The sequence below is a fragment of the Paralichthys olivaceus genome, chromosome 7 (genome assembly GCF_024713975.1).
Source record: "Paralichthys olivaceus isolate ysfri-2021 chromosome 7, ASM2471397v2, whole genome shotgun sequence".
In the NCBI taxonomy this organism is placed as follows: Eukaryota; Metazoa; Chordata; class Actinopteri; order Pleuronectiformes; family Paralichthyidae; genus Paralichthys; species Paralichthys olivaceus.
Window position 1 is genome coordinate 9359122 of NC_091099.1, and position 27041 is coordinate 9386162.

Genomic DNA, 27041 nt, shown 5'->3' on the forward strand with positions numbered 1-27041 from the left:
TTTTGAAGTGTAATGCATTTTCATTCACTTCTCTTGTGGAGGCCTTTTTCACACCTTTGGTTCATACATTCAGTTTCACCTGTGATAAATTATGATTTCTCTGTACAAATTACATAAATATGCTTTTGGGAAATAGCTCAAACATATGTTTAAGTGTGTCATGTTCTGTCTCTGAAAATAAAAACCTTGGTTCATCACAGGAATTGTGTGACTTGTTCACTTAATTGTCTCAAATGATAACAGCAAACATTGCTTTAACTACTCTCTGGCGACAGAAGAAGTGGTAATCTGACAGAATACTGTATTTATGAAAGGATCTGACCATTGGCACAGTTAATATTAGTTTGACGAGCCACTACTGCTACAGTAATATGCACAGTGGCACTATGGTTTCCACAAACAAGAGCACACGTTGAAAGATCAGCAGGGATAGTAAAAAATAAATGTATTTTGTGTTTGTGTGTGTATAATCGAATGAAAAAAAAAAGAAAGAGAGAAATAAAGAAAGAAAGAAAGAAACAGTTCTTCCAAATGTGACTTGGATATTAGGACAGCTGGTTGTTGAATACTTGACGGATGCTGTTTATCTAACTTGTGGGAGGCAATTACTTACAATGTGCTGAACAAAGACAAACACACACAAAGAAAGTACACAGGCAGACATCAACATACACAGATTTGCACACGAGCAGGCATCACATACACAAAATAATAGAGAGCAGCTCCAACTTGCACATACTCAGAAACACACATTTATGCGCACACACACGGAACACTTCATGCTCCTACCAGAGAGACAGGAAGTCTAATTAATTCTTCCTAAGCTCACTGTGGGAAGTCAACACTGATATTTAGTCTAAATTCAACATGTGGCACACAGGCTCTCGTTCAAGCTGATCTGCATGCAAAATGGAGAGAAAATGGAGGGAATTTTCTGATAATCATGGACAAAAATATGCAGGTAAAGAAATATTGTAACTGAGAACCAAATGGATTTTTTGATACTCACTAAAGGCACAGTTTAATTATTTTTTATTTCAGTCTTCAAACTAGTCAGAGCTGAGTTGTACTTTGCACCTGTTGCTTGGTAACAAACAGATGCATAAGCATTTTCCATCTTAACAATAGCAAGCCTTGTAGTAAAAAATTTAATGTATTGTGCTCTGTTACATTTATACAAACTACTGTCACTTGGCCTTGTTCGCAAAACACACATATGTATCAATGAACATGTGTAGGTATTGTGAGAAAGAATAAGGGCACAGGAAGAGAAGCATACCTTTAGACACTGGTTTCAACAGAAAGCTTTTTCAGATATTCAGTATACCAACATTAGTAAATGGCTGAGCTATACTGTGTGTGTTCCCAGAAATCATAACAGCAGTAAAAGCTGCTTTCTGGGTCTGTGTAAAGATAGACTTGGAATAATCCATTAAAACCCAGTATATGTATGTGTGTTTGTGTCAGTATAACTGGTCCAGGTATCCTTCAGTGCTCATAGCAGCGTTAATATTCTGCACACACTGGGTTCGTCCAAACCCCATTAATCATGTTTGTGAATGTCTAATCTCAACGTTACTTGCACTGGTTTCATTTTCATGGCTGTCTGCAAGATTTATAATGGCGTTTGGAGAAGGTGGATGTGTGTGTGCAATAATACACTGTTATGGAAGCATGTTCTTAAATGTGTCACCTTCTTGAAGAGAAGGATATCCTGAACATGCAGTTAAAGCTCCTTGAGGGCAGCATGTCGACACACATCTGTTCCTTTGGACTTGTTTGTGTTCCTGTGTGTGTTGTGGTTATATCTGTGAATGTGTTGTTTTCTGCTTGGGGCTCTAAATGTGCACGCAAGTGTGTAAAAAGCTTTACCAGGTTACATTGGTGTGTGTCCTTGTTTGCTACCATGGTGACAATAAATGGCCTTTTAAAAGATGTCCATCCAGATGATGAGATCAGATTACATCAATGAAGAGAAGAGCAGAAACAAACACTGAGGTGAGCAGGGGAATGACTGTACAAGTGGGATGCAAGGGGGTGGGCCATGTGGACCTGTTAATGGAGTGTACCAAAGTGATCATCTCCCTCTCTGTCTCTCTCACTCACTCACTCTCACACTCTCTCTCTCTCTCTCACACACACACACACACACACACACACACACACACACACACACACACACACACACACACACACACAGATGAGCGAGGAGGGATAAACACCTGAAAGTAATCGAGTGCTTGGAAAGCTGGATGTGGATGACCCTGCATGCACAGACCTGAGCCATCTCTCATCTGAGATCAGAATTAACAGTGTGCGTAGAACAATTCCCAGATAAGAAAACATTGGTGAATATCAGAATCTTTCATAAAAACTATAAGTGGGTTTCAAGAAGAAATTTCTTCTTAAGAACAGTTGGTGCATGAGGCCCATTGATCTCAGACAGCAGACCAATAGACTGACAATCACAGAGTGAAGACTGGGAGTTTTTCAAAGCAATACTTCATGGTGGATAAAGAAAACAGGTTGGATAAAAGACAAGACTCTTGGGACATTTGATTTAGTTACTAAAACCAAAACAACCATTTAAGGTCCATCTACTGTTGTGCACTGGGGTTATAAGCTATGTACATCTATCAGCGCTAGTCAAAGTGAATATGAAGGATGAGAAAGTAGAAGCATTAAAGCCTTACTTACATTTACACTTTATCTCAGTCTCAAGTGTTCTTTTTATTTCCTCACACTGCTCAATATTGTGAAAATCATTGGTTGAGATCACTAGAGGGAACACAAGACTGCAACATTTGCATCATTTTCTTGTGGTAGCAGAAAAATAATTAGGTTTCCTTAATGATTAACTGTTTTAACCACTTTGCCATCCTTCTTTCAAAAGCTAAAAAGTAAGGTATTCATTTTACCTTCATGTTCATCATCATCATCATCACCATTAATGTCATTCGTGCAATCCTCATCGTCCTCATTGCACAGGATGTCAGCTATAAGGTATTAGATGGATTAATGCATAACTGATAAAAGAAAAAATGTCTTTAAATTCTTTTTGTGTTTAATAATCTTATATTTACAAAAGGCTAAACACACACATTTGACCAGGAACTTGCTACAGCTCTACTGCTGAGAAACACAGTATGTCTCCCATTAGAACAAAATCAATGGTGTTCATTAAACTACAAAGTGTGACACATCTTTCCCTGTGTGGCATACAATACTCCCCGCCTTAACAGGCCACCAGTTGGTCCTGCTAACAGGAAAGCTAATAAACAGTTATGCTAATGCTTACATACGCAAGCATAGATACTAACACACACATCTCTCTCACACAGAAACAAACACAAACAGACTTTTTTTTTTAAAGTATGATTTACCCAGTCTGATCTCATCATACAGATGCTCCTCTGGTATGGCTGGTGATTAACAAGAGTGTGAGGTCATCAACAGAAAGACAGATGAGTGCAAAAGTGACTTCACGTTTCATGCAAGTGTATGTGTAAGGTAGAGTGAATCATCAACACGTTTCACGCACCAGAGTTAGCCTGAGGGCACAAACAGCATTGCTGATTCTTTGACACACATTCACATACACACACACATGAACTAGTCTTGACCTTGATCGACATCCCTGAAGGTGAAGGAGGTTCTGATTTGTTTGTCACCTTAATCAGGAGGATAAGTCAGGTAAGAAATACATCTTTTTCCATATCTTTCATTTGCCTTCCCTCCTCTTGTCCTCCATTGCAAATGAGCCCTATTACTGTTAGCAACTCATCCATTTATGAATGCAGATTAGATCAAATGCATTATGTATCAAACCAAGGGTCATCCATCCCTTCAGGAAGGGGCCTCTCAAGCCTTGCCTGTCTGTGTACCAGTGGGGGTGGTCACTCCCTAATAGAACTACATGACAATGCACCACAAAAAGTTCGATTATCAAAATAAATCCTTTCCATGGAACCTGAACTGCTCTTTAATCAGTTCAATAACCCAGCAGAAATGATCTCCTCACTCATATCCCAACACTATAGAAGCATAGTAAATGGGACAAAGTCATGGTTTGATGGTCAGTAATGCATAACAATGCCAGATGGTTTACTTGGCCAGGCCTTGGTCCTGGCAGCCATGCAACTGTAGGCTTGTTTCCTGCCTGGCCAACATGAAAGAACTGCAGGACCTTAGTGGCAGGGGTATGGATTCAGCTGCACTGACAGAAAAGCCGGTGACAGCAGATCCATACAGTTGATGAAGGCATGCTGTTGAGTCATCACATTTCTGATAATATTTGTGTCAACAGCAACATACATCACAATTTCAGACAATGCCACCTCATTCAGATAGTTTTTTAACAAAAACATGATTCTGATTTGCTTGGTCTGAAATTGTTAGTCACCTGTTTTAATACTTCCTGTATAATTTACAGCAGTTTCCATTGAACAGAAAATACTATATGGAGGCATCAAAGCATACAGGAGCAGGTTTGCTTGTGAGGGTGAGTGAGGACAGAGAGGCTGTGACACAGTAAACGTCTAGCACGTGGTGGGAATACCAGGCAGAGAGAAGGAATCTTGTCACTGGGTTTAAACTACAATTTATGTTGTTTGCTACTAAATGAGTAAGAGGAAGAAAGAGTCAGAGTGTGTATGCTCATTGGTGTGTTGTGACTTTGGGCACTCCGAATTGACCCTTTATCTGTACTTCCTGTGCTTCTGTAGATCTGAAATGAACATGATAGGTCTCAGCAGGAGTGTGACCCCCCTCTTCTCTCCAGCCTTTCTGAGGACATGATTAAGGGTGTGTGGGGTCAATGTGGAAGTGGGTGTCTGTGGACAGGTGATAAGAGGAAAGAGAAAAGCAGTTGTATGTTCAGGGAGAAGCACTTTCACAGAGGAGGAGGGACAGTGGTATGCATAACAACGATGAAAATCAAACAGGGACCTGTTTGAATTTGCATGCCCTCTCCTTGAAGTAATCACAGATTTATACTGAGATTGTAAACACATCTCAAGTGGATTCAAATGGGGCCAAGATCTGACTGCTACACTGCAGGTGCAGGGTTGACACACTGAGATTTATAGGAGAGATACAGGGTGAGAAGAATATTATGGAGTTTACCTTCTACGTCATTACAGTCATAGTCTTGAGTGAAGCATGGATGGAGACAAAAGCACACACACAAACATATGAAAGCGAAGCCACGACACCTATATGTAGGGCACAAAACAGCTTATTTACAAAGTGAATGAAATGATAATTCACAATGTCAACTCAAATGACACTGAAATGACTTCCAGCTTGAGAGATTACATAACCGCTTTGCAGCGAAAAATCATAGTGAAGTAATGGTGTGCTTTGTATCCGAGAAGTATGAGCACAGGAATGTTTATTTTATTCTGCAACAAACCCAACTCTGGCAGTCAAGCAAGCTACATGTAACCATGGACGTCACACTGAAACATCACTAGTGGTGATGAGAGAGAGCTGCTGTCATGCTATGAAATATAGATTAGTGGCGGTTGTGTTGAAAAGTAGAAGTTACAGTGGTAGGTTAAGCAAGGGGTTAATGTAGTGAGTAATATGACAGTAGACATCTTACCTTTGACCCTCTCTCCACGGTTGAGTTGGATTTCTCCCTCCCCCTGTGGAGTGTAAGGCTTGACCACGATGAAGGTACGTCCTGGGACAGCACTGTAGAGTTTCCGTTTGGGCCCGCGGGGGCCTGTCAGTGCTGGAGGTGTGTGATGAGGGGGGCTCGGATCTCGCTGCACTGAGCCGGGGCTGTAAACAAACACATATGTTACTGTGGTGATTCCAGGGATCTGGTAACTGAGGCCCGTGGTCACTGACATGGTCGTCAGCGGGACAGCAACCTGGTGGCTCCCCCTGGTTGTTATGGTAGCCAGGGAGGGAATCATAAACAAGTCCTTTGCCTGCCGATCAACAGTCAACAGTCGGTGGTCCGTAGGAGAGTCATGAGAGGAGAGTACACTCCTCCCACCCCCCCAACCCCCCCTTCTTATTCCCTCTCTTCCTTCCTTAATGGCACAGAGAAAATCCTTCTTGCTCCCTTTTACCCTCTCTTTTTCCTATCTCTCCCCTCTGCCAAGCATCCTAACCAAGGTAGAAGCAGAAATATTTAACGGTAAGAGGGGATGCACAGTTTCTTTCTCTGCCTGGGTCTGATCCGACTGGAAGCCCCCCTTAGTCAAACACATCTCGAGTTGGGGTTCCAGTAGTAGCTCCCTCCAGAGAGGGACAGAGATCTCCCGTGTGTCCCCAGTTCCAGCCGCTCCAGGCAAGACTACAGATCTTGCCTCGTCCTTGGGTCCTGGTTCTCCTGCTGTGGAGGAGAGAGGCTGGATCTACTCCCCGACTCCTGCTCCTTCTCCCGGGAGTCCCGCCGCGTCTGCCTCTCCTCTCCCCTCCACCCCTCACACACGCACACTCGCTCACACACACTCTGGCAATGCTGCTGTTACTGCTGCTGCGCTCCGTGGCTCCCCTCCCCTTTGACGGCTCGCTCACACTAACACACCACAAGCCCTCTATGTGCATTCTAGCCGTGTGCATAAACACATACACAGGCAGCCACCCCCCCCACTCATGCTAAGATTGCATATCCGCTAGTAAGCATGGCATACGCTACTACCAGCATGTCACTAACACATCACTGACATACACATACGCACACTCGTCCCAGAGCACGATTGATCTCCTCCTGCCTGTCTGCCTGCCTGCGAGTGTGCATGCGCCATGGCTCCCTGAGGCGGGCTGTGAGAGTAAGTGTATGCGCGTTTCTGTCTGTGTTTGTGTGTGTGTGTGTGTGTGTGTGTGTGTGTGTGTGTGTGTGTGTGTGTGTGTGTGTGTGTGTGTATGTGCATGTTTGTATGCAGTGGGATGGGGGGAAAAAAGCTCCAGCCCATTTGGTTTAATTGTTGCCCCTCCCTCTTTCGCTTTGCCTTCAATCCCCTCCTCTCTTTCATTCTCTTGCCTCCATTTCCCCCTCTTATCCCTCTCCTTCTCAACCTTTGTTGGCATTGCATCTTCACCCTCTCTCTCTCTCTCTTTTTCTCTCTCACTCTCTGGTGGTGAATTCTAATACAACAGCAGCAGAGCTCCGCCTAGTCTTCATTCATCACCACATTGCATTCAGTATCATTCTGCTGCTTGTATTGAAATGAAAGCATAAGATACACACACCTATATAAACACACAAGAGTCATGTGCTGTAATACCTGTCCTTGTCTGGGGTTTGCTTGAACACAGGTTTGTGTGTACTACAGTTACATATAACATTTCTGATCATTCACTGTAACAAGTGACTTGATTATGCATTGAAATGAGACTTGACTTTATTCACAGCGACATTTCCTGGAAAGACGTGAGATCTCAGGAAATCACTGAATTGAACTAAATAACAGTCTATCTACCTTTTAACCTCTTTCAGTCTTGTGACATTCCTCCACTTGCAAGTTATATCAGACACTTCATTCTTTCATTCACCTGATTCCAGTCTCCTGTGCCCTTTCCCCCTTTCCATCCCTATGTCCTTCCTGGTCCTTGTTTCAAGCCTTGTTTGTCTCTTTCCCTTCCTAACTCTCTATTGCTTTTCTTGCCCTCCTCATTTCACCCAGCCTCTCTTTCTCTATCCCCCTCTCCATCGAAACAACGGATTGGTGACGGCTTTCCAATTACCGCAGGGACTGAGGGGCCGGGATGGCTGCCGCATATTAATATCGAAGCCCTGGCACTGAAAATCAGCAGCACAGAGAAGAGATGGAGGGCTGGAGGAGTAGGGAGATGAGGCTATGTCAAAGTGACACACACAACAAAAAAAAAAAAGTTCTCTAAAGGTTATCTATTTCAATGATTCAAATCAGCCTCCTCCACCCACACACCTTTGCCACCTCATACACCTAAAGGTTGAGAGGTTGTGTACACAGCCTGACCCCAGTTGCTCCCTGTAGCCTGGATGATACTTGCCAGATTGACACATGTGGCCCAATCAAGCAAAATGGAAGCAAGCATGAATGTTTCTTTGCTAATTTCACACTGATGCAGTTGTCATTTATCTGCGCCTATGTTTAAGGAAATTCACTTGTGTCCCCTTCTGAATGCAGAGAAGTGTTCTTTCTTACTACCTTGCAAATCTGCAATTATAACAAAATTCTTTCAAGATTCAAGTGCACCTGGCTTTGGTTTATTGTATGTTACGGGTGTTGGTGGGTTCAGTGCGGTCAGTGCGGTCAGTGAGCAAAATCCTTTGCATCGATGCATTGTAGAGAACAGCTGATGATGGTTTAAATAACAAACGCTGGTTGTTCCTTGTATCTAATTGTCTTGAAGGCGGGCCTAAATCAAACATGGTGTTGTCTCTGCAACCCACTGTCAGTACTTGTCAAAGATAGTTTGAGAGAGAAGAGCCACCACTTTGTAACACATATGTACAACTACGAGTGAACTGAGTGTTTCTGCTGTTCCAATAAACCCAACAGAGTGAGACATCTCAGCGTTTCACTTCAAGTCACTGTAATTGAACTTTCAGTCAGATCAAATAAAAAAAATTATGCTTATAGAATTTTATATTAATGGGCCAATGATATAATAAAAAATATAAACAAGGTAAGTGTTAATGTGTTAGTGTAAGATTAAGAGTAGAACTGACATTGGTTAACCTTGTTTGGTATAGGTGTCCAATTAGGACATGACATGAAGACACCTGTATACAGTGTGTTTGTGTATTCCAAGGTGTGCAATGTCAGCAGAGGTGTTGTGGGAGGAGATGGTGGGTGGAGGGGGTCCTGATTCTGGTACAGCTGAACCAACCCTACTATTGTCTTTACTGTAGCGGTTTTGAGAGCTGATCAGGAAGCTTCTTGGTTTCATGTGTGACACACACTCTCTTGCCGTTGACATAAAAATGGGCCATCTAACCTATTTCAGCATGGTATGTATTGTTTCCCAAAATGAACACATGATTTTGTCATCTAATGTTTTGTGTTCATATTCAGCTATCATGATGATGAGTCACGATTTTTCCATAACCAAAATCATGCTGCATTTGAAACAGAAGCTTTTATTTCTGGCTTCTTTTGTTTCGTTGCATGGTTTTCTCTTCTCTTTCAGTGTGCCTCATTAAAAGTAGCTTGTACAAGATACAGATGTAGGATGCATCACATGCACACACAAGTACACACAAAGTTCTAAGGCAGTCTATTACAAAAGCTCTGTCGTTTCCTAGGACACCAGCCCTGCCTCTGTAACGATGGCAACTGTCAATAAAAGGAGAGAAAATATATCCAACAAATGAACTGATAAGTCAATAATATGAACCTGGAACACTTAAAATACATGAATTATTGACCCAATTGACTTATTACTACTCTCATCTTACATGTTTTAATAACCTTCTACAGCTACTGAATGTGGTATTAATTCAGTTAGTATAGATAATAATGACCTTTACTCCCATTATTATTTTTCATTCTAATAAAGGGAAATTAGATAAAAGAAGATTTCATTTTTTTTTAAACTGGTATACGGTATTATGGGTGTTCCAACTTTTATGTTTGAACTTTAATCCACAAGAATTTACATAAATATTTAACAAAGGATTTCTCATTCAACCTAAATTGTGAGTTGCACAAAGCAATCAAGTGTTTTTGTGCAAAAATCAAGAGCAAATGCTTGTGTCTTCCTGTGTTTTTAAGATTATCACAGATAAGACGTCCCTTATCAGAAGTCTTTAAGTCAATAATTTGGGCATTCCAGCTCTCAGATATTTGATTAGGATCAATGAGCCAGACAGGTTAACATTTAAACAGCTCAATAATGAGTCAAGCTGCCTCAGTTTGGATGTCAAAATCTATGAACTCCCTACATAGCTCTGAGGTTGCATCAGCAAATGTCATTAAATGCCATTTTCACAGATGCTATCAAACTGAGTAGCTTCAGTGTAGCCTGCCCTCACATGACTGCATTGCTGTCTCAGGTAAATGGCTTTTTCCTTAAATAGCCCAGCTCTCTGAGGTGAGATGAGCCCATTACACACAGTCATAATCAGCATCACACTTTGCATCCTAATGATCATCAGTTTGCCTTTACTTTGCTGCACTTGTATGAAAATATGCTCTCTCATTCTTTCTTCCCTTATGTGGGAGTGTTTATGGCTATAAAGGAGGAAGACTAATAAATAGACAGATTAGGTGAGGCAGGGAATCTGAAGTAAAATTAGAACTAGAGTCAATTGGTTTGACCGACTGATAACTCCAAACTCTACCTTCATCAAAGAATGGGGAGGAGGCTGAGGTAAACAAACCATTTAGCTCACATAGACAACAGTTGCTTGCTTTGGCATTTTTGTCAGGGTGTGGTGTGGGTTTGTGGAGGGAATATGGGGACACAGGGCCTTGCTCTGAGCCATCTGTTATACATATTTAATCCCCAACTGAAATTAAAAAATTTAAGTGTCTTATGGTCCTGCTCACAATTGTGTTAATTTAGTCAGTGACTAGACTACTCAACTTTTTTCCATGACTATGACAAGTCATTAAACAATAACTGTGACAAAATCATCATGAACAAAAATACCTAAATGTAGTTTTGTAAATAAAAACTGTAATGTCTCTTCTTTGTTGTTGAAAAACGGAGACAAATTTTACAGTTTTATTTCTAAGAATGACAACATTTGAATGTCCCCCTCTGATTATCTCTGATAAAAATCTTGAAAAGCACTAAAAAAGGGGACGTTGATTAAATATGACTAAATTAACACTGAGTGTCTTTAATTTAAAGACTACATCTAAAAATAGCTACCAACTTTACTCTGTTTAACAAGGTGCAAGTAAAACTGATTGAGAGATTTACAGGTGTATCTATGCAGTGCATGCAGTGGTGTAAGAGGTTGACTGTCATGGTAAAGGGGATCTGAGCCTCAAGGCGAGGCCCCTGAGCTGCTCAGTGCTCCTACCTTCACCTACGGTAATACATTCTGACATAAAGCAGGAGTTCATGGATACAAGGAGGCAAAGTTAGTTCCCTTCCAAAAGTTCCTCGGCCAACCCTCAGGGACGACATGAAGGGCTTAGATATGCAAAAAGCACTCTGAGTAAAACTTGGAAATGGACAGATCAAACTGGAGGAAACCCCCAGGGTAAACCCAGAACATGCTGTAAGGATTACATTTCAAATCGACCTGGGAATACCTTGTAATCCCCCAGGAAGAGCTGAAGGTGTTTGAAGAAGGAAATTAGAGCTAAAGTGTTAACCAAACAGCTACCATGAACTGGTCCAGAATGATGCGGAAGATTAGATAAGATGAGTTATCAGCATGTTATGGTTCTGTCCTGCAGTTACTAGCCTTCACCATATTGTACACCTTGAACGTCCACATTGTTTGATGCATTCTGACTTTGAGCAATGCTTCAATCAGCTTTGACTCTGTGCTGCGTGACATGACTCTATTGTTGATTTATTGGGTGTGTCCAGGCCCAAGCAGACAACATCAGTGTTTTAAATCATCCTCACTCTCTCATAAGAATTATGATTTACACAGAGCAATACCACTCTCCTGTATTCTTTGGTTCTGATGTTTATTGGTGAAACATAAAAAACCCAACCTTTATCTTCTCCCCCTCTTTCACTCTATTCCTGTCCTCCCTTCTCTCTGTGTACCTCAGCCCTTTTGCTGTGTTAGACACCATGGATAATCTACACACCAACAGCCACTGGTGTGACTAATGCAAAGTAAGAGGGAAGAATATGAGATGAGAAAGAGGTGATGAGAACAGCAAATAAAGAATACAGAATTTAAAGGTGAAGAAAACAGGACGCCCAGTTGTAGTGCTTTTACATCACATGAGGGGTCATGATACATCACAACAGCAGGCAATGATAGTTATCTTGCTCACTGCGTCCTCCAGCTACCACCATAATCTCACATGAATAATCTCACTCTTGTGTACAAATCCCCTCACACACTTTCTGTCCCTGATACCGTCAATACGCCGTGCTTTCTACTGAAAATCGCTTTTTATTGATTGCACCCATAGCGATCACACAGCCAATTAGCTTCTTATGACAGAAAAAGGTTGCTGTATTCCAAATAAAATTCTGCCATATTTTCATATTCTCATTCAGTGTTGTCTCATTATCTGATAAACTGAATCAGTTTGAGTAATTGTTATCCAGTTTTGCTTTAATCTGCCTTGATTTTATCATTCTTTCTTGATTTAGTTTTACTATGCTACTCTGACATATCTGTATCCTCTCCATTGTCTCTGTCTAAACTTTCCTGGCCAAGCTATTGAACCCTGACAGCACTGCACACAACTGAGAAGGGAAGGGAAGGTAAATTCCACAGGAACGTGCGGGAGTCTGCTGCTGAGCGGGCTGTTGACTGGCCAAGCTAATTTCACACTCCCCTGGTACCCACGATGCCTCCAGAGTTACCATGGGCATAAACAGAAGGTCAGATGGAGAAACAGAGAGCAAGAGGGAGACTGAGAGAGAGAAAAATATTCAAGGACAGCATCAGTCTCACTTGGGTGCAGGTTCTGGCCATTGAGACCAGCTGCTCATTTTAGGCTTTTTATACATTCACCTCACCTTAGTACTTGGTGTAAGGCTAATGTGCATAGAAGAACAAGGTCTCAACTCCCTGTGCACAGAAGGCCATTTAGGTCAGGACACAGCAGACATACCAGACCTGGTAGAGTCCATTTTATTTTTCAGCTCTTTCCTTTTCCCCTTCTTCAAACTTGAATTATCAAAATCAACACAGGGCCATGTATCTCTCTCAGTGAACGCTGTGTACTGCCAATGTAGTGAAAGATGGAGCAAAAAAAGAAGTAGTCATTGTAAAGAGTTTAATAATGCAGTGTAAATTTATGAATGAACCAAATTCACTTCATGTAACTCAATTCTAGACTGATCACTTCAGAGCTCAACTTTATATTGTCTGACATGTTACATGATGTAATAAAGGATGTTGACGTTGACTTTTTTTTTTAACACATATGAGAGAGGATAAGAGGTGGAGAGAGAGAGAGAGAGAGGTGGGAGGTAGAGAGAGGGGCTTTGATGGATGGAGTGAAGTGATAGAAGAGTATTAGAGGAGAGGAGAGTACAGCTGGAGTTGTGTCTGTAATGCAATTCCCCTGTGAGACATCAGACTCTTTCACACAAACACTGGCATCCTCATACTGTCAAATCATATTAGCTGTGTTCTATATGTAAGTGATCTATCTTTGACAAGTTATCATTACAAAAGGTGTAGCAAACCACAAGTCTCTATTCTATTGATCGCGTGGTTTTAAGCGCAGGTATGTATTTAAGGCATATCCAAATCCACTTTTGCTAATTTAATTTTGCAGAAAAAAGTCACTGCATCAGGCTCAAAAGAATAGTACCTAATTTACATACCTGGTCAGATTGCTAGTACAAAAATAATGTATGCATGTAGCACACTGCCTATCTAGGTACATTACAATGTGTGCTTAAAAACAACACTGAAATATTGTACCATTGACTAGACCAGTTTTTTTTTGTTCCAAGGAGCAACCAATCTGCTGTCTAAAGATGGCAATGGGCCAACAATGCACCTAAACAGACCTCATTTGAAGACAAACCCACCCATGGGTGCACAGATGGGTGCAGTTGCATCAACAAGATAAAAAGATGTGGTTCTTGGACAGGAAAATGACAACTGTGTTGGTGTAAGACAACATCAGATTTGGCACCACTATGTGCCAGGTTTAATGCAGAGCCCCAAGTGTCAGTAAACTACTTCAGTCCTTCAGTCTGAGATGTGATCAGGGCCCTAGTTGACTGTTCAGTTTGTCTAATGGTTCAGTGTACAAGGGAGGTTTGTTCCAGCACCCAGCAGCACAACTACATCTATGGATTTATGCATCAACCGAGTGACAAGTTGTTTTTTCACGTCCAATGGCATTACCCATAGCTCTAATTTCAGAATGTATCCACCATCTCTCAATCTCTTTCAAACAAACTGAAATACCCAGACACACCCACACACACAGAGCTTGGCATTCATCAATTGGTCCCAATGGTGATCATTATTAGCCCCTTTCCATCTATCTATATTTGAACAGGGCATGTGGCTAAATATACACATGTAGAAACACACACACAGATTTTAAGTATTTCATTTACCCTCTGTCCTTATTGCAAGATAAATGCTGCATCTCAGCCAAGCTTGTTACATTAGTCAGAAACACCTGGCTTAGACAAACCCTGACAAGAGCATGGGCCACACAATGGCTACAACAAATTGTAAGAGAACGCCTACTGATCAAGGTTTCATACGGCACATTTTCATGTTCAGTGCCTGGCCTGAAACAGTTTTCAGATGTGTGATTGACGTAAGAATAAATAAACAAGATTATGCACTGACTGATGTTATGTCATGTTTATCTCCACCATGGGATATGATGCAGACGGCTGCCAAGTGACTACCAAGTGACTCAGACCACCACATGGGGCTTTTCTGAAATTAGGTTTAAATATGATAGTAGGTGCGTGATCACAAGGCCACAGACAGATTGTCTATTTAAAGTGAACAGCTGCCAAGACTGGTAAGTGTGAGGCATCGAGTGGGAGCTGGAGGAAAAAGATTTGCTTCTTTATAAAGATGTCTAAAAATGAGTTTAGATGGGTAATCACCAAGTTGAACAAAGGTCAGACCTTACAGACCTGAGTCTTCCACGAGGGCCGTATCCGTGAGGGTAGCCATGGCTGTGGGACCTTCTGGGAATCGGCTTGTCCTCTTCATGCATGTGATGTAGTGAAGGCGAACGTGAATGGGAGGATCTAGAGCTGCCGGTACTCTGGAGACTGGTGTCAGGCATCTCGCCATGACGGCTCTGACATACAGCAGAAGAAGAGACGAAGTATCAAATGCATGTTTATAACATTGCAATTGTCCTTGTGTAACATATAATGTATCAGCAAAACATACAAAGGAACCCCAATTAATGAGATTATGTCAAATCATGCTTCTCATTTTCTCCTTCACTAGTCTCCTATTCATTTATACTAAAATATGCACACAGAGATAAAAATTCAAAGGCTCCATCTTACCTCTCCGAAGCTGCTGTGTTGCTGCCCAAAAGCTGGCAGACTGCGCAGTGAGGGGACCGGGGAGTGACCTGGACGACCGCGAATTTCTCGGGGGGCCTGACTGTGGATGTGATCGTGGTCCCCGTTCAGATTGTTGTCACTCGCAGAGCGGAGTAAAGAGCGTGGTGAGGGCAGGGGGCCAGCAATCATACGTCGACGGTTGGTGTAGGAGGGGGTCTCCCTGAAAGGTACTGAGAGAGGAAAGACATATGCAGGCCTGGACTACCTCTTAACAGCCTCCCCACATCATGTGAAGCAGATGTAATGACCAGACTGCTGTGATGGGGAAATTACTCATCTCAAGGTCACTGATATAAGCTCGTTTAAGACCACGAATAATTCACTCTGACCTGTCTGTAAACTGCGATTCCTTTTTTTAATGACTTTACGCTGAGAAAAACTAAATGCATGTGACACACTGGATCTAGTGCTGATGGTTCTGCAGCATACCCTTAAAGATGATAAACTGTAGTAGAGCTTTATCAGTCTTATCAGTTCTCATAATTTAATATTAACCAGTGAATAATGAAAATCAAAAAAACGTATAAGAGGAGCGGTTTAATATCCTTGATGATTAGAATTATGGATTTTTATTGTATCTGCCAATTAAATATTCTTATGATGAAAAAAAAAAGTCAACTAAAAATAATTGTTTGTTCACATGTACATTACCAGCAAATTGTCTGGGTAATATAACATTCATGCAGTGTAATGATAAAAAATGATATAAAATTAATATCTGAACACTGTTTTATGATATGAAAAGGGTATTACAGTCTGTCAACACTAGATGGCAGAGTTTTCTTGTTCATGTCACAGAGCAACCCAGCAGGGATCTAATAAACAGCTGAAATGTTCTCCACATTTCTTTCATCTCCTTCCCTTCATTTTCAAACACTAGTGTTCAACCTGTAATCATAGAGCCTGTCCACCATCTAGCCCTGACCATTCTTCTATCTGATGTCTCCCTGACACCACATTTACATTTGAACTAATGAAACACTGAGTGTGTGTTGGTGTTCAGAACTACCACTGCTTCAAACTCACCAACGTCTGATACTTTGTGGACTTTTATGATTTCAGCCAGATCAAAGTTTCCTGCGATGATAGCCACCTGGAGGTAGAAATAAGGGAATTAAAAAACATTACATGCATACATTACACATATTTTCATCTCTCCCTCTCCTAATAAATGTTTTATACATTTAGTCCTTTGTTGAATACATAACATCTGTTTTGTGTGGCAAATTGTGTGGATGACACAAAAAAATGTTCAAACAAACAAGCTTTGATCTGCATGGGAAATCTGTGTCAGTGTCAATTTCTCACAGACTTTGTCAACCACTGTCACTGGCCACAGTGGAAATGCAGAGATGGAGGGAGCTGTTGTGTGGCTAAAGTTTTAATAGCAGGATTAGGGCCTTGGCCTGGTCATTCAATCCATTAAGCTCTGACATGTCAGGTATGATAATACAGAGAAACACAATGTGGTTGTTGAATACCGCACACACCTGAAAGGCAGTCTGGCTGTTGTAGTTCTTCATCTCTTTATTGGCCCCTCGGAACAGGAGAACTCGTGCACAGCTATCCTGAATGACAACAGAGACATTTATGTTTGAAACTCATTGTATTTGATTTGGGGGTCAGAACGGGGTCAGAATATATGTTTGTAAGTCAGAGGTTATCGAATGGACAACACAGATGTTGCTGGGGACTAGGATGTGAAAAATTATTCATACAGCTACTGGATATCTGTCTTCGAGGAAAACACTACATTTGCTTTTAGTGTAATCCTACAGTGCTGATTTCCATTTCTTTTTCAGGGGATCGAGATAAGTGATCTTTTTCTCTTTATGGTGACCAAAATCATATCATTACTCGTTACTCACACCTTTTCTCAACTGTGTAAATTGGATCCATGTGTTTGCAGATGCAAATTGTAACAGCAGCCGTTATCTCCCTCCATCATCTTGATTCTTTGCCATATGGTGTGTTCTGGGCAAAAGCGTCTTTTGTTTTGAGCAATCAACTGCACTTTTGTGGCTCACATCTGTAGACTCTCTCCTTGCTGTTTAATATGATTTTCACAGGGGGAAAAAGAAGTGCTGTTTGAGTGTGTTGTGGGCTCTGTGACATAATTTGTTTTAAAAAGTTTTCTAGTCTGTATCAGACCACTCAAATGACACAGCAGTTTCCTGTTCAGAATTACTCCTTTCTGTGTCACGTTCACTCTCCCCTTTGTCTGTTAGGTTGTGTTGCCTTCATGTTGTTTCCATATACCCGTATTGTGTGAAGGAAGAATAAACATTTATTGCTGTAATAATGAGTGATTTGCAGCACAGTGAAATAAACAACATACATTTTTCTATTGTCATGTGTTATGTATTATGTTGCACAGCCTTGTCTGCCCTTTTTCTCCACTGTATGCATCTGTGTTGCACTGATAGGCAGTCAAGGAAGACAGGAGTTCGGTTGCATTTTTTTCAATATCAATAATAAGCAAATTACATGGTACGACAATCATTGATTTTCATTCCATGATACGTCGTGAAACTGGTGTACCCCTGCAAACCTAAACCAAACCACCACCCCAACAATAAAACATGTCTTCACCTACAAATGTAATGATTTAGGTTCTATGGAGATACATCTTTTAGGGAAAAAGATTACAAATGAAGGACATATATGGACAAATATCCATCAGAAAATCAATGGTTAATCTATAACTAATAGCAGCATGTGGGTATGTGAACAAAAAAAAACACCGGTTGAAATTAGTTCACATGGGATACACATCACAACACGACCAGAACAGACATCCTCATCAGTTGACAACCACACATTCCTCTCTCTGTATATTGTCATATATATTGCCATATATATTTTGGTGTAAATGAGTGCAGGCGCCTCTGGCAAAAAAGAGCCCAATAATAGATTGATAGACATGGTTACGTGTCCATGTACTGGCTGGCTGACGGTCGATATGTAATTTAACACTGAGAGCAAAATTAACACAACTAGCCTTGCTCCCCAATCCCAACAAAGACTTTGGTGACTACCATGACCACTGAGTCACACATTCAGGGACACACATGGAGAGATTGATTGAGCATGTAGTTCAGGTTACAACGTCCATGCGGCTTTACTCATCAAGCTGGGTATAACTCATGAACCCCACACACATATAAAGCTAACACTGATGCAGTGGAGCACCGTCTTCTGGTAAAGTGTGTGGTGCTGGGTCTGATTGCCCAGAAGTGAGTGGGGTGTATAAATAACATGGTGTCGACTGGGACACGGAAAACCTACATAAACCTGCACAGCCCATGAAAAACATAGTTGATAGTGAAGACAAGAAGCTTTTTGTAAATAGAGCAGGTCCTATGAATAATGCATGATTACTCCTGCTGCTACAAGCTTGTACCACCATTACGGCTCTTAAACACCTAAAAACCCATATACTGTATATAAACACCTACGGCTGTTAGCTTAGTTAATTGCTAATCAACCATATATTATGCAGTTTTAATGTACAGTTTTATATCTCTCTCTTTTTCTCTCTCTCTATCTAAATTATATATGTATATATTCATATATATATATATATATATACTCACAATAAATTACTTTGTATGCTTTACAAAAACAAATCAGTGAGAGCACAAATTAAATCAAAGGAGAAATTTTACAAGGAAATAATAGAGAAGGTGCACACCTTTGTACTGTTCTCTATTCTTTTTTGTTCATGTTAAGCTCAATAGCTATAAAATAATATCCCCTTAGCCTTGTCCATTGTGGGGCTGTTAGTAAAGAATGGCATGCATCTCAGTCTCTCCTGCTAATTCAGCACACGAAAAGCAAGTTTAGCAAGATGCCTTATGTTTCATAACACATGGATCTTATTAACTTGAGAAAATAAAAGAGAAAATAAAATAAAAGCAATAATATGCTCGCTGTTACACACTTCTTAAACCATGGAGATATAAAAAAAAAAAAGGTTTTAAATACCAGCAGGTAGCAGGTGGCACACTTGAATCTCTAACTTTACATCAGTGTTGCAAAATGGTAACCTTATCGTATATAAGATAATCATTTATTTGTCCCACAACGGGGACATTTGCAATGTTACAGCAGCAAGAGGGCAGTCAAAAATAGACATCAGTAAGTAACAGTAATTTAAGCATGCCACACTTATAAATGTAATTTTATGGAAAAGTAAAACATGTACAGAATATATATGGAATAAAAGTACACAACAGTATACATACAGTGTGAGAATATTTACAGTGATGTCAAGTGTAAATGCAAACGTGTGACCATTCAATATTCAAATGAATGTGGGTTCTAGCACCTAAACAGCTATATCCTTTTGGTGTTTATTGACTTTCTATAGTCATTGCACATAGTATACACACAAATGCACACATGATGGCCAGTTACAGTGTGGACCATCAGTCTTAAGCCTAGTTTATGCTTCTGTGTACGCAGTCGTTGAGCATTCGAAGTTCTGCGTCGAGGGAACGTGTTGCTCTGCAATTCACCGCCATGCCGCTAGGGGGTGTAGCTGTGTGTTTGTGTGGTTATAGCCGAATCCTCGCTTTTTCTTCTGTAAAGTAAACAACAGTAAACAATGGCGACCGAGGTGGAGCAGCCGTATTTGGAGTTGGAGCTCATCAATATTGAAGAACAAATGCTTATATTGCAAATGTTGAAGCGCAGGCGACAGAGAAGACGTTTGCGGAGGTGTTTTTTACGACGAGGAAGAAAGACCGGAAAAGCAACTGCCGGAACTTACGTTCTGAGCGGACCAATCACAGCGCTTGCGGTCCGCGTCGACGCGACGCGTAGTTAGGATTTTTTGGAGGCGCGCGTCAGGCTACGGCGTAGGGGTCCGCGTCGACGGCGTAGGTACGGCTTCGACACGACGCAGAACGTAAACTAGGCTTACTCTTCTCTCCAAGGCCTCCTATGTGAGTCCATTTGGAAAACCATTACAGGATTCCCTCCATTGCTTGCTTGATTTGATTACTTTGGCTAAATAAGAATATATAGTAAATATAAGTCAAGTATTTTACACTAATGATGTGTGTCAGTCATGTGAAAAGATGTTTCTTTCAGTGTTGTTTTATGTTTGATGATTCCTTTCCTCATCAGAATTGACGAAGCAGATTAAACTGGATGTAGATGAAGAGCTTGTTTGTACATTTAATCACTCAAGGGACATTGGTGGGACCTGCCCCAAATAGAAGTTTACGATATCAACCCACATCATTCCACTTTTCAAACACTTATTTTCATGTCAAAATTATAGAAAAAGCACAGACTGTATATGCACATAAATTACAGTTAAGTAGTAAAGTTTAAGTGCATACCTCCATCACCAACACAGACACATCCCACAGACATACAGACAATCAGTGTTCAACCAATCCTCTAAACGTATTAAGCCTTTGGTAGAAAGCTAGTGGCATGGGTTCTTGTTAGGGATTCTATTGGCCATGGTGTTGCAGTTTACTGAACAGTACCAATCATAGAATTTAAGGAGGTTCTCAGAAAATTGTCATGGTTGTGTAAAAACATAATCAGCATCTCTCAAGGGCCCTCTCTTAGCTCCGGGGCCCCAGGCAGTTGCCTGCTGTGGCTACCCTGTTCCAACAACCCTTCTTTGGACTCTGTCTAACAACTAAAGCACATCATGTGTTTTAAAATGCCTGAAAAGCAGTGACACATCTCATCAGCTTACACTAGAGTTGAAATGGTCTTATTGATTTCGTTTGAGTGTCACCTCTCTTTAATTCCACTCATTAATGTGTCCTTTCTCAACCATTCATCCCATCATTTCCCATGGATCCATCTGCCAGTTAAAGGCCCCTGACATTCACTGCTGCTGGACACATCTGCCAAGCTAAAGGACCACTATGTAAATGGCCAGCTAGATCTCAGAAATGGGACTTTCAGGCCATTGATCAGGCTTATTATTTTGCTGATTATGTAATCTTGTCATCCATCCTCTCGTACCATAATTCATCCATGTGTCCGTCTTTGTGACACTCTTTTTTCTTTCTGTGTGGATCTATTGATCAGTACCACTTTCCTGGTCAATTCTACCAGTCCCTGTCTTTCTGTGATTGTACATAATCAGCGGAGCCAGGCCTGTTTAGAGACCGCAGGAGCCCTGCTAAGACAAACTGTTTCTGCGATCAATCCACTCAACGTGGTGTTTGGCTTCCACTGGCAGAATAACGGTCTTTAGCACCCAAAAGCTGGGGCATGGACCATTACCGGAGTGTGACTTACAAGAAGCTCAAACTGTAAATTAAACAATTCATCCATTCACTCTTTGATTGTATCGTGTAATGACTTTGGTCACGTGGATGTGTTACAAATGGCTTGGATTAAGTATTGATGTTGTGCTTCCCAACCACACAAACTTCCTGCCTCCCTCCCTTGAGACTTTGGCGTTCCAGTCCAGTTGAAGCAGGTCATTCCTCATGAATGGAATTGGCCAAAGTAAGCAGATAAAAGTGACTCACACACACCAAGCATGTAAATGTTTTTCGCTTCATATGTATTAGAGAGGGGGAAAGAGTTTAATGTTGATGAATTGATCATTTCTCAAAGTATCAGCAAAAAGCCTCTCCCATAGCTCCTTATTACAAGTTGCTCTGATAAGAGCCTCTAACCAAACAGGACTATTCCGCATATCATACCAAACATTACGTAATGAGTAAGGCGGCTTTCACTGCCCTCATGTGCCAGTGCCCTTGTGGTATAGAACACATTCATTCGGATTTTAAAGGAACCCTATATGCATTTCTTGCCTCATAGGACCCCACAGTCAAGTCATCTCATTATAAACTGCTATTACCACTTTTCTGGTATATTGTATTGAGTCCAATACAAACACCACCAGCCCAAACAGCAATAAGCAGTAAAAACGGGGACATCAAATATTGGCAGGTCACTTAAGATTTCTCAAGGAGGACTTTATGTGATGATGATTTAATGGAAAATTTTGAAAATATACAACAAATCCCAAAACAAGATGAAATTTAACATGAACTTATCTGATATATATTGTATATGCTTGCTATTGATTAAACCTCTGTGACATAAGTATTCATTGCTTTTAAAATATTATTAAAAACACATCAATGACCTACACTTCATCGCAACAGTCTTCACCATGTTCACAAGAGCTGGAGTCTATTTTGCTACGTATAACCCTTCTGCTGCCATAGATCCTCGAGTGCACCATACGTGTGTGAATAATCAACAACAAATGCATTGCTTGATTCTGTTACAGTAACATTGAATTTACTTCGTTTTTTACTAGATATTTTCATTTGAAGATAATTGATTTTTATGAGGACAAGTCAACGATCATCCTATAATATATGGTTTACAGACCCAGTCTGGCAGTGACCAACCACATTCTAAATACAAATCATAAAATGACCAAACAAATGGTTTGCTGCTTTCATCCAGCACAAAAAGTGCATTAATGTGGCCATTTTAGTGTCACACTCCCACTTGGACAACTTCTCAAAAATCTCCCCTCTCAGTCCATTATCAAAACTGGCAGCAAAAACAGGGGGAAAAAATGACCAGGTGAATAAAACCTCTGCCTCAATATTTGGCACACACATGCACGCACACACGAGAACAACTGTAAAGACAATGTTTGAGAATGTTAATGCATCACATTTATCCTCTTGACCTCCTGTTACCCTGCAATTTATATATGACTCCTACTAACTGTTGGCACAGAATACTGGTATTAGATTTAATGCACAACGACCATAGATAACTGACCCGGCTCAACTCCCCAATCCCACATGCTGTGATACATTTTTTATGTTACCTGGTTGTAGAGAGCACACACGTGCAGCGCAGTGTTTCCAGATGCATTCTGAGCACTCATGTCAGCTCCGTAGAACAGCAGATGTTCCAGGTGTTGTACATGGCCATAGCGGCATGCCTAAAAGGACACACACACAAATAGTTAACCTTTTAATCCTTGTCTACTTTTTAACTCAAGAGGGAGCAACCTCAAAGGATAAAAGAATAAACATGAGTTGGATTGATTATTTAAGAGTTGTATTTGATGACTCGTAATCTTTTGGCTATAGGAAAACAAGATACCACCTAACCCAACTCTTTCTCAAAATGTGGTTGGAACAGTGGAAAACCTTGAATATGCTCATAAGCAGCCAAAAAAATGTTTTTGTGACACTTACACCACCTGAATGTTACAAAGACAAAATCCAACCTTTTTCTTGTGTTTCTCCTTGGGCTACGTTCTTCTCACTCATGCTCTCTAAACGCAATGGAATACCTTGTTTGCATCCCTAAAAGTACCTGAGGCAAAATGCAAATCCGTGAGTTCAAGATTGATGCCATTTTCCGGCTTTGCTTCACATAACTGGGAGCAATAAACTTTTCATCTAATCTTTATCTCCTCTCTCTGTGTTCTCCCTCCTACTCCCTGGTTTTGGTCTGTGTCACTGACAAAGAAATGAACTAACTCTCCCCAACAATTGTTCCCTAGCTCCTGAATTCTGTCTCGCTGAGAGTGTGTGAGACAGTGCACAATTAATGTTGGGATTGTTGCTGGTTATCAGACCTTCCACACAGTGTAACCCATTGTACAAAATATAAAGTAAACCGCTTGAATACTAATGCTGGAAAAGACAGAAAAAAACAGGAGATAAGGAGAAGGAGATAAAAGAAATGAAATTGTGAGAAATCGGACTGAAGGACGATTTCATGTATTGAACAGTTGAATTTCTAAACAAGCATGATCTGATTCAGCATTTAACTATCAATCCTTCTATTCAAACCTCTTGCTCTATCCACACATTGAAAAAGGACATGAATAAAAGCTATCCCTCATAGTCTTCTGTTGCACTGCTAAGGATTTCGATGTTACACTAAGATGTGAGGTTTTTGTTCAGATTAACCTGCCTTTATGACCACTAGTGAATGCCACTTGTGCTTTAGAAGGTGCACATTTCTTTAGATTTCCTCATTCCCATAATCTATTCCACTAAAATTGCCATATAAGGCTACTATCTTGTAGGTGAGTGACACTTTTCACACAAGCTCAAAAATACCATGATGCATTCAAAGTCCTGTTGTCACAAACCAGCAAACAAAAGGATTTAGTGTCACCTGTCACATTAGAAGATCACTGTTCGGTTAGGTTAGATGCTGGAAAATGTTTTCGATTTGATATGAGAAACTGTCGTAGGGACGACAGTCCCTGAGATATTAGACTAAATATTTTAGTTCAGCACAGTGTTCGAGTGCAGCAGAGGATGGTAGTAGACAGTGACCTGCATATAGATGCTGATGCAGCAGTCTGAGAATCAGAGAGTCAGAGAATTGTCCTCACAAGAACTGAAATGTAAAAGCTGCTGTGACAAAATACGGCAAAAAGCTTTGGGCACTTTAAGTGAGCAGCATGACAGCATCCCCAAACACAGTCAGAGTCATAAAGAGCAAGCATCAAGGAAAACAAGAAGTCCCATAGCAGATGGTATGGTGCCCGCTGAGCCCTGATGTCATCATCATGTCAGTCTGGTATAACATGAAGAGACAGTGAGAGGCTTCATTTACAGAGGAACTGTCTTAAACTACTCATATCTGTCACATAAGAACAAATCTGCTTGTTTGTCTTCTCGCTCATAATTAATTACCTCACAGTAATAAAGCCAGACCTTGAGAAAAGCTTTGCAGGACCGATAGTATGTATTAGTAACTGTGAGAGAATAAAAGCAAACAGATGAAGTACATGTGAGTAATGAAATGCAGGAAATGTTTTGGCAAAAGATATAGCAGTAAAATAAATTGAATAAAAATAGTACATTTTCTTCCACAGACTGTTTGCATTGAAATATACATTCAAGATATTTTACTCTCACTAGTGAAATGTTGCTCTAAAGCCCAATGTTTTCTCTGTTCTCATTCATCTTCTGTGTCAGCAACAAAATAGTTGAAACCCACAGCTTTGTTGTATGTGCGATTCCATTGTTCTGTCAAGAACATTCACATTTTGAGCGTGTTTCTGTCACTACTGAGATATAAGCAAAAAACAAACAAAGACAAAGACAGCATGTGGGCACCAACCTCCATTAGTTTGCAGAGCAGGGTGTGTCTTGAGGCTGTGTGTATACAATATGCACACAAAACATGCGTTTGTGCTTCTTTAGTCAAGAACCTACATCTACAGTGTACTTGTCACACAACCACTTAGACTGGAAGTCAGCAACGACCTGCAGCTACAGCACAATGAAAAACTTTGTATCAGTGAATTCTGATCCCCTAGAAATTTCTGTGGGCCTCTTCACTCTTTGTTGTGTCAAAATAAATAGATCTCGACATGCATTGCAAATAAAAATTCAGTAGCCATCAGTGTTTGTGCTAGTGTGATGCATATCTTTGAGTGAGTATTCAAAATGAACAAATGTGTACTGTATATATAGGGGTGGGTGGTCAAAGCAAATTGCCGTGTAATACACTTTTTCAATTACTACAATAATTAACAAATGTTTTTTCAAATACATGCATTTATTTATCCTTTAAAAAGTCTTTGACTTAAAAGAGGAGATCTACAGAAAAGTCTGACAATCCTCCCACACCTCCTTCCAACCCTAAGGGCTTGACAACCAAAAAAGAAAATCTCAAACTGTGGAAAACACAAAAATAAAAAACCAGACAAGACCACTTACACTGCACCTGCTATTTTATTCTACACACAATCACAATCTGTGTGTGCCAGTGTGTATTACCTGGTGTATCTCCTGCCAGCCATTCTCATCTACACAGCCGACCTGGGCGTGATCGTGCAGCAGCAGCTCACAGCAGTAGGGGTCTCCTCCAACCATCGAGCTGTGGTAGAGAGGAGTCAACCCCCTGCTGTCTTTATAGTCAGGTGATGCGCCCAAGTCCAACAGCGTCTGGTGGGAAAAGAAGTTGGTTAGAGGGGAATGATGCTTGAAGGTCTTCACACAGTCCCATTGATCATCATGTTCTATCATGTAACATCTATCACCACCACGCAATGTGAAGGTCAAAGACACAGGTACATGTGGATGAATTATATACAGTAGCTGTTCTTATCATTAGGTAATGGTGTGTCAAGACAAACCCCAGAAAAGCCAGTAAACATATTTAATCAGTGATACTGATCAATTCACTCACAAATCTGCGAATGTAGCATACCAACAGCAACAGCTCAAGTGTGTTACATGGCCCAGCGGGACTGAATATTTAGCGAAGTACTATGACTGTGCGGAACTAGAGAATTTCAACAGTTCCTGCTCATAATGAAATCAATTAATATGACTCACGTAAAAGCATTTCATTTGGGATACAAGCCTCCTCAGACCAGACACTTTCAGGGCCATTCAGTGAATATGCCAGCTCTTTCACAGATGAAGTATTAAGCCTCACATATTTAGTAATTGGTCAAGCACACTCTGCTACAGATTGACTGCCTGCAAACTCTCATTTTCCATAGGGGAAGTTTGCAAGCAGGCAATTGGGTTTGCAAAAGAAATCAAAGAGATGATTCAGCTTTCTGCTGTGATTGTGTGTGTGTTATACTCACTATAAGCGCTGTATGGTTTTTGCTGCGCACAGCCTTGTGTAAAGCAGTAATGCCATCTTTTGTTCTGAAGTCCACATGTGCCCCTCCACTCTTGAGCACCTTGATGAGCTCTGCACATCCATCCAGCTGTGCCGCCAGTGTTAAAGGACATTCTGTAAAATCCAAATATGTGTAAGCGATCTTTATTTTCTCCATGGCATTATTGTGAATTCTTCTAACAAATGAACTTCTCTCACAATTGAAGCTGTCAATGTTTGATGCCAAAATTACCCAGTATAGT

General features: G+C 40.8%; 1 protein-coding gene across 9 annotated transcripts in view; it reads right to left on the bottom strand.

Annotated features, from left to right (window-relative positions):
- shank3a (SH3 and multiple ankyrin repeat domains 3a) overlaps positions 1-27041 on the bottom strand; it is a 171033-nt gene that overhangs the window by 48329 nt on the left and 95663 nt on the right. For 7 of the 9 annotated variants that reach the window (XM_069528884.1, XM_069528881.1, XM_069528882.1 and 4 more), the window contains 11 exons: positions 26762-26913; positions 25941-26108; positions 23012-23128; positions 16659-16736; positions 16195-16261; positions 15109-15338; positions 14722-14891; positions 5606-5787; positions 5125-5148; positions 3384-3422; positions 2919-2996 (listed from right to left, as the gene is read on the bottom strand). In XM_069528884.1, the coding sequence (XP_069384985.1) occupies positions 2919-2996; positions 3384-3422; positions 5125-5148; positions 5606-5787; positions 14722-14891; positions 15109-15338; positions 16195-16261; positions 16659-16736; positions 23012-23128; positions 25941-26108; positions 26762-26913 (1305 nt within the window). The remainder of the gene's footprint in view (positions 1-2918; positions 2997-3383; positions 3423-5124; positions 5149-5605; positions 5788-14721; positions 14892-15108; positions 15339-16194; positions 16262-16658; positions 16737-23011; positions 23129-25940; positions 26109-26761; positions 26914-27041) is intronic. The other 2 variants (XM_069528886.1, XM_069528885.1) reach the window with 1 other exon arrangement.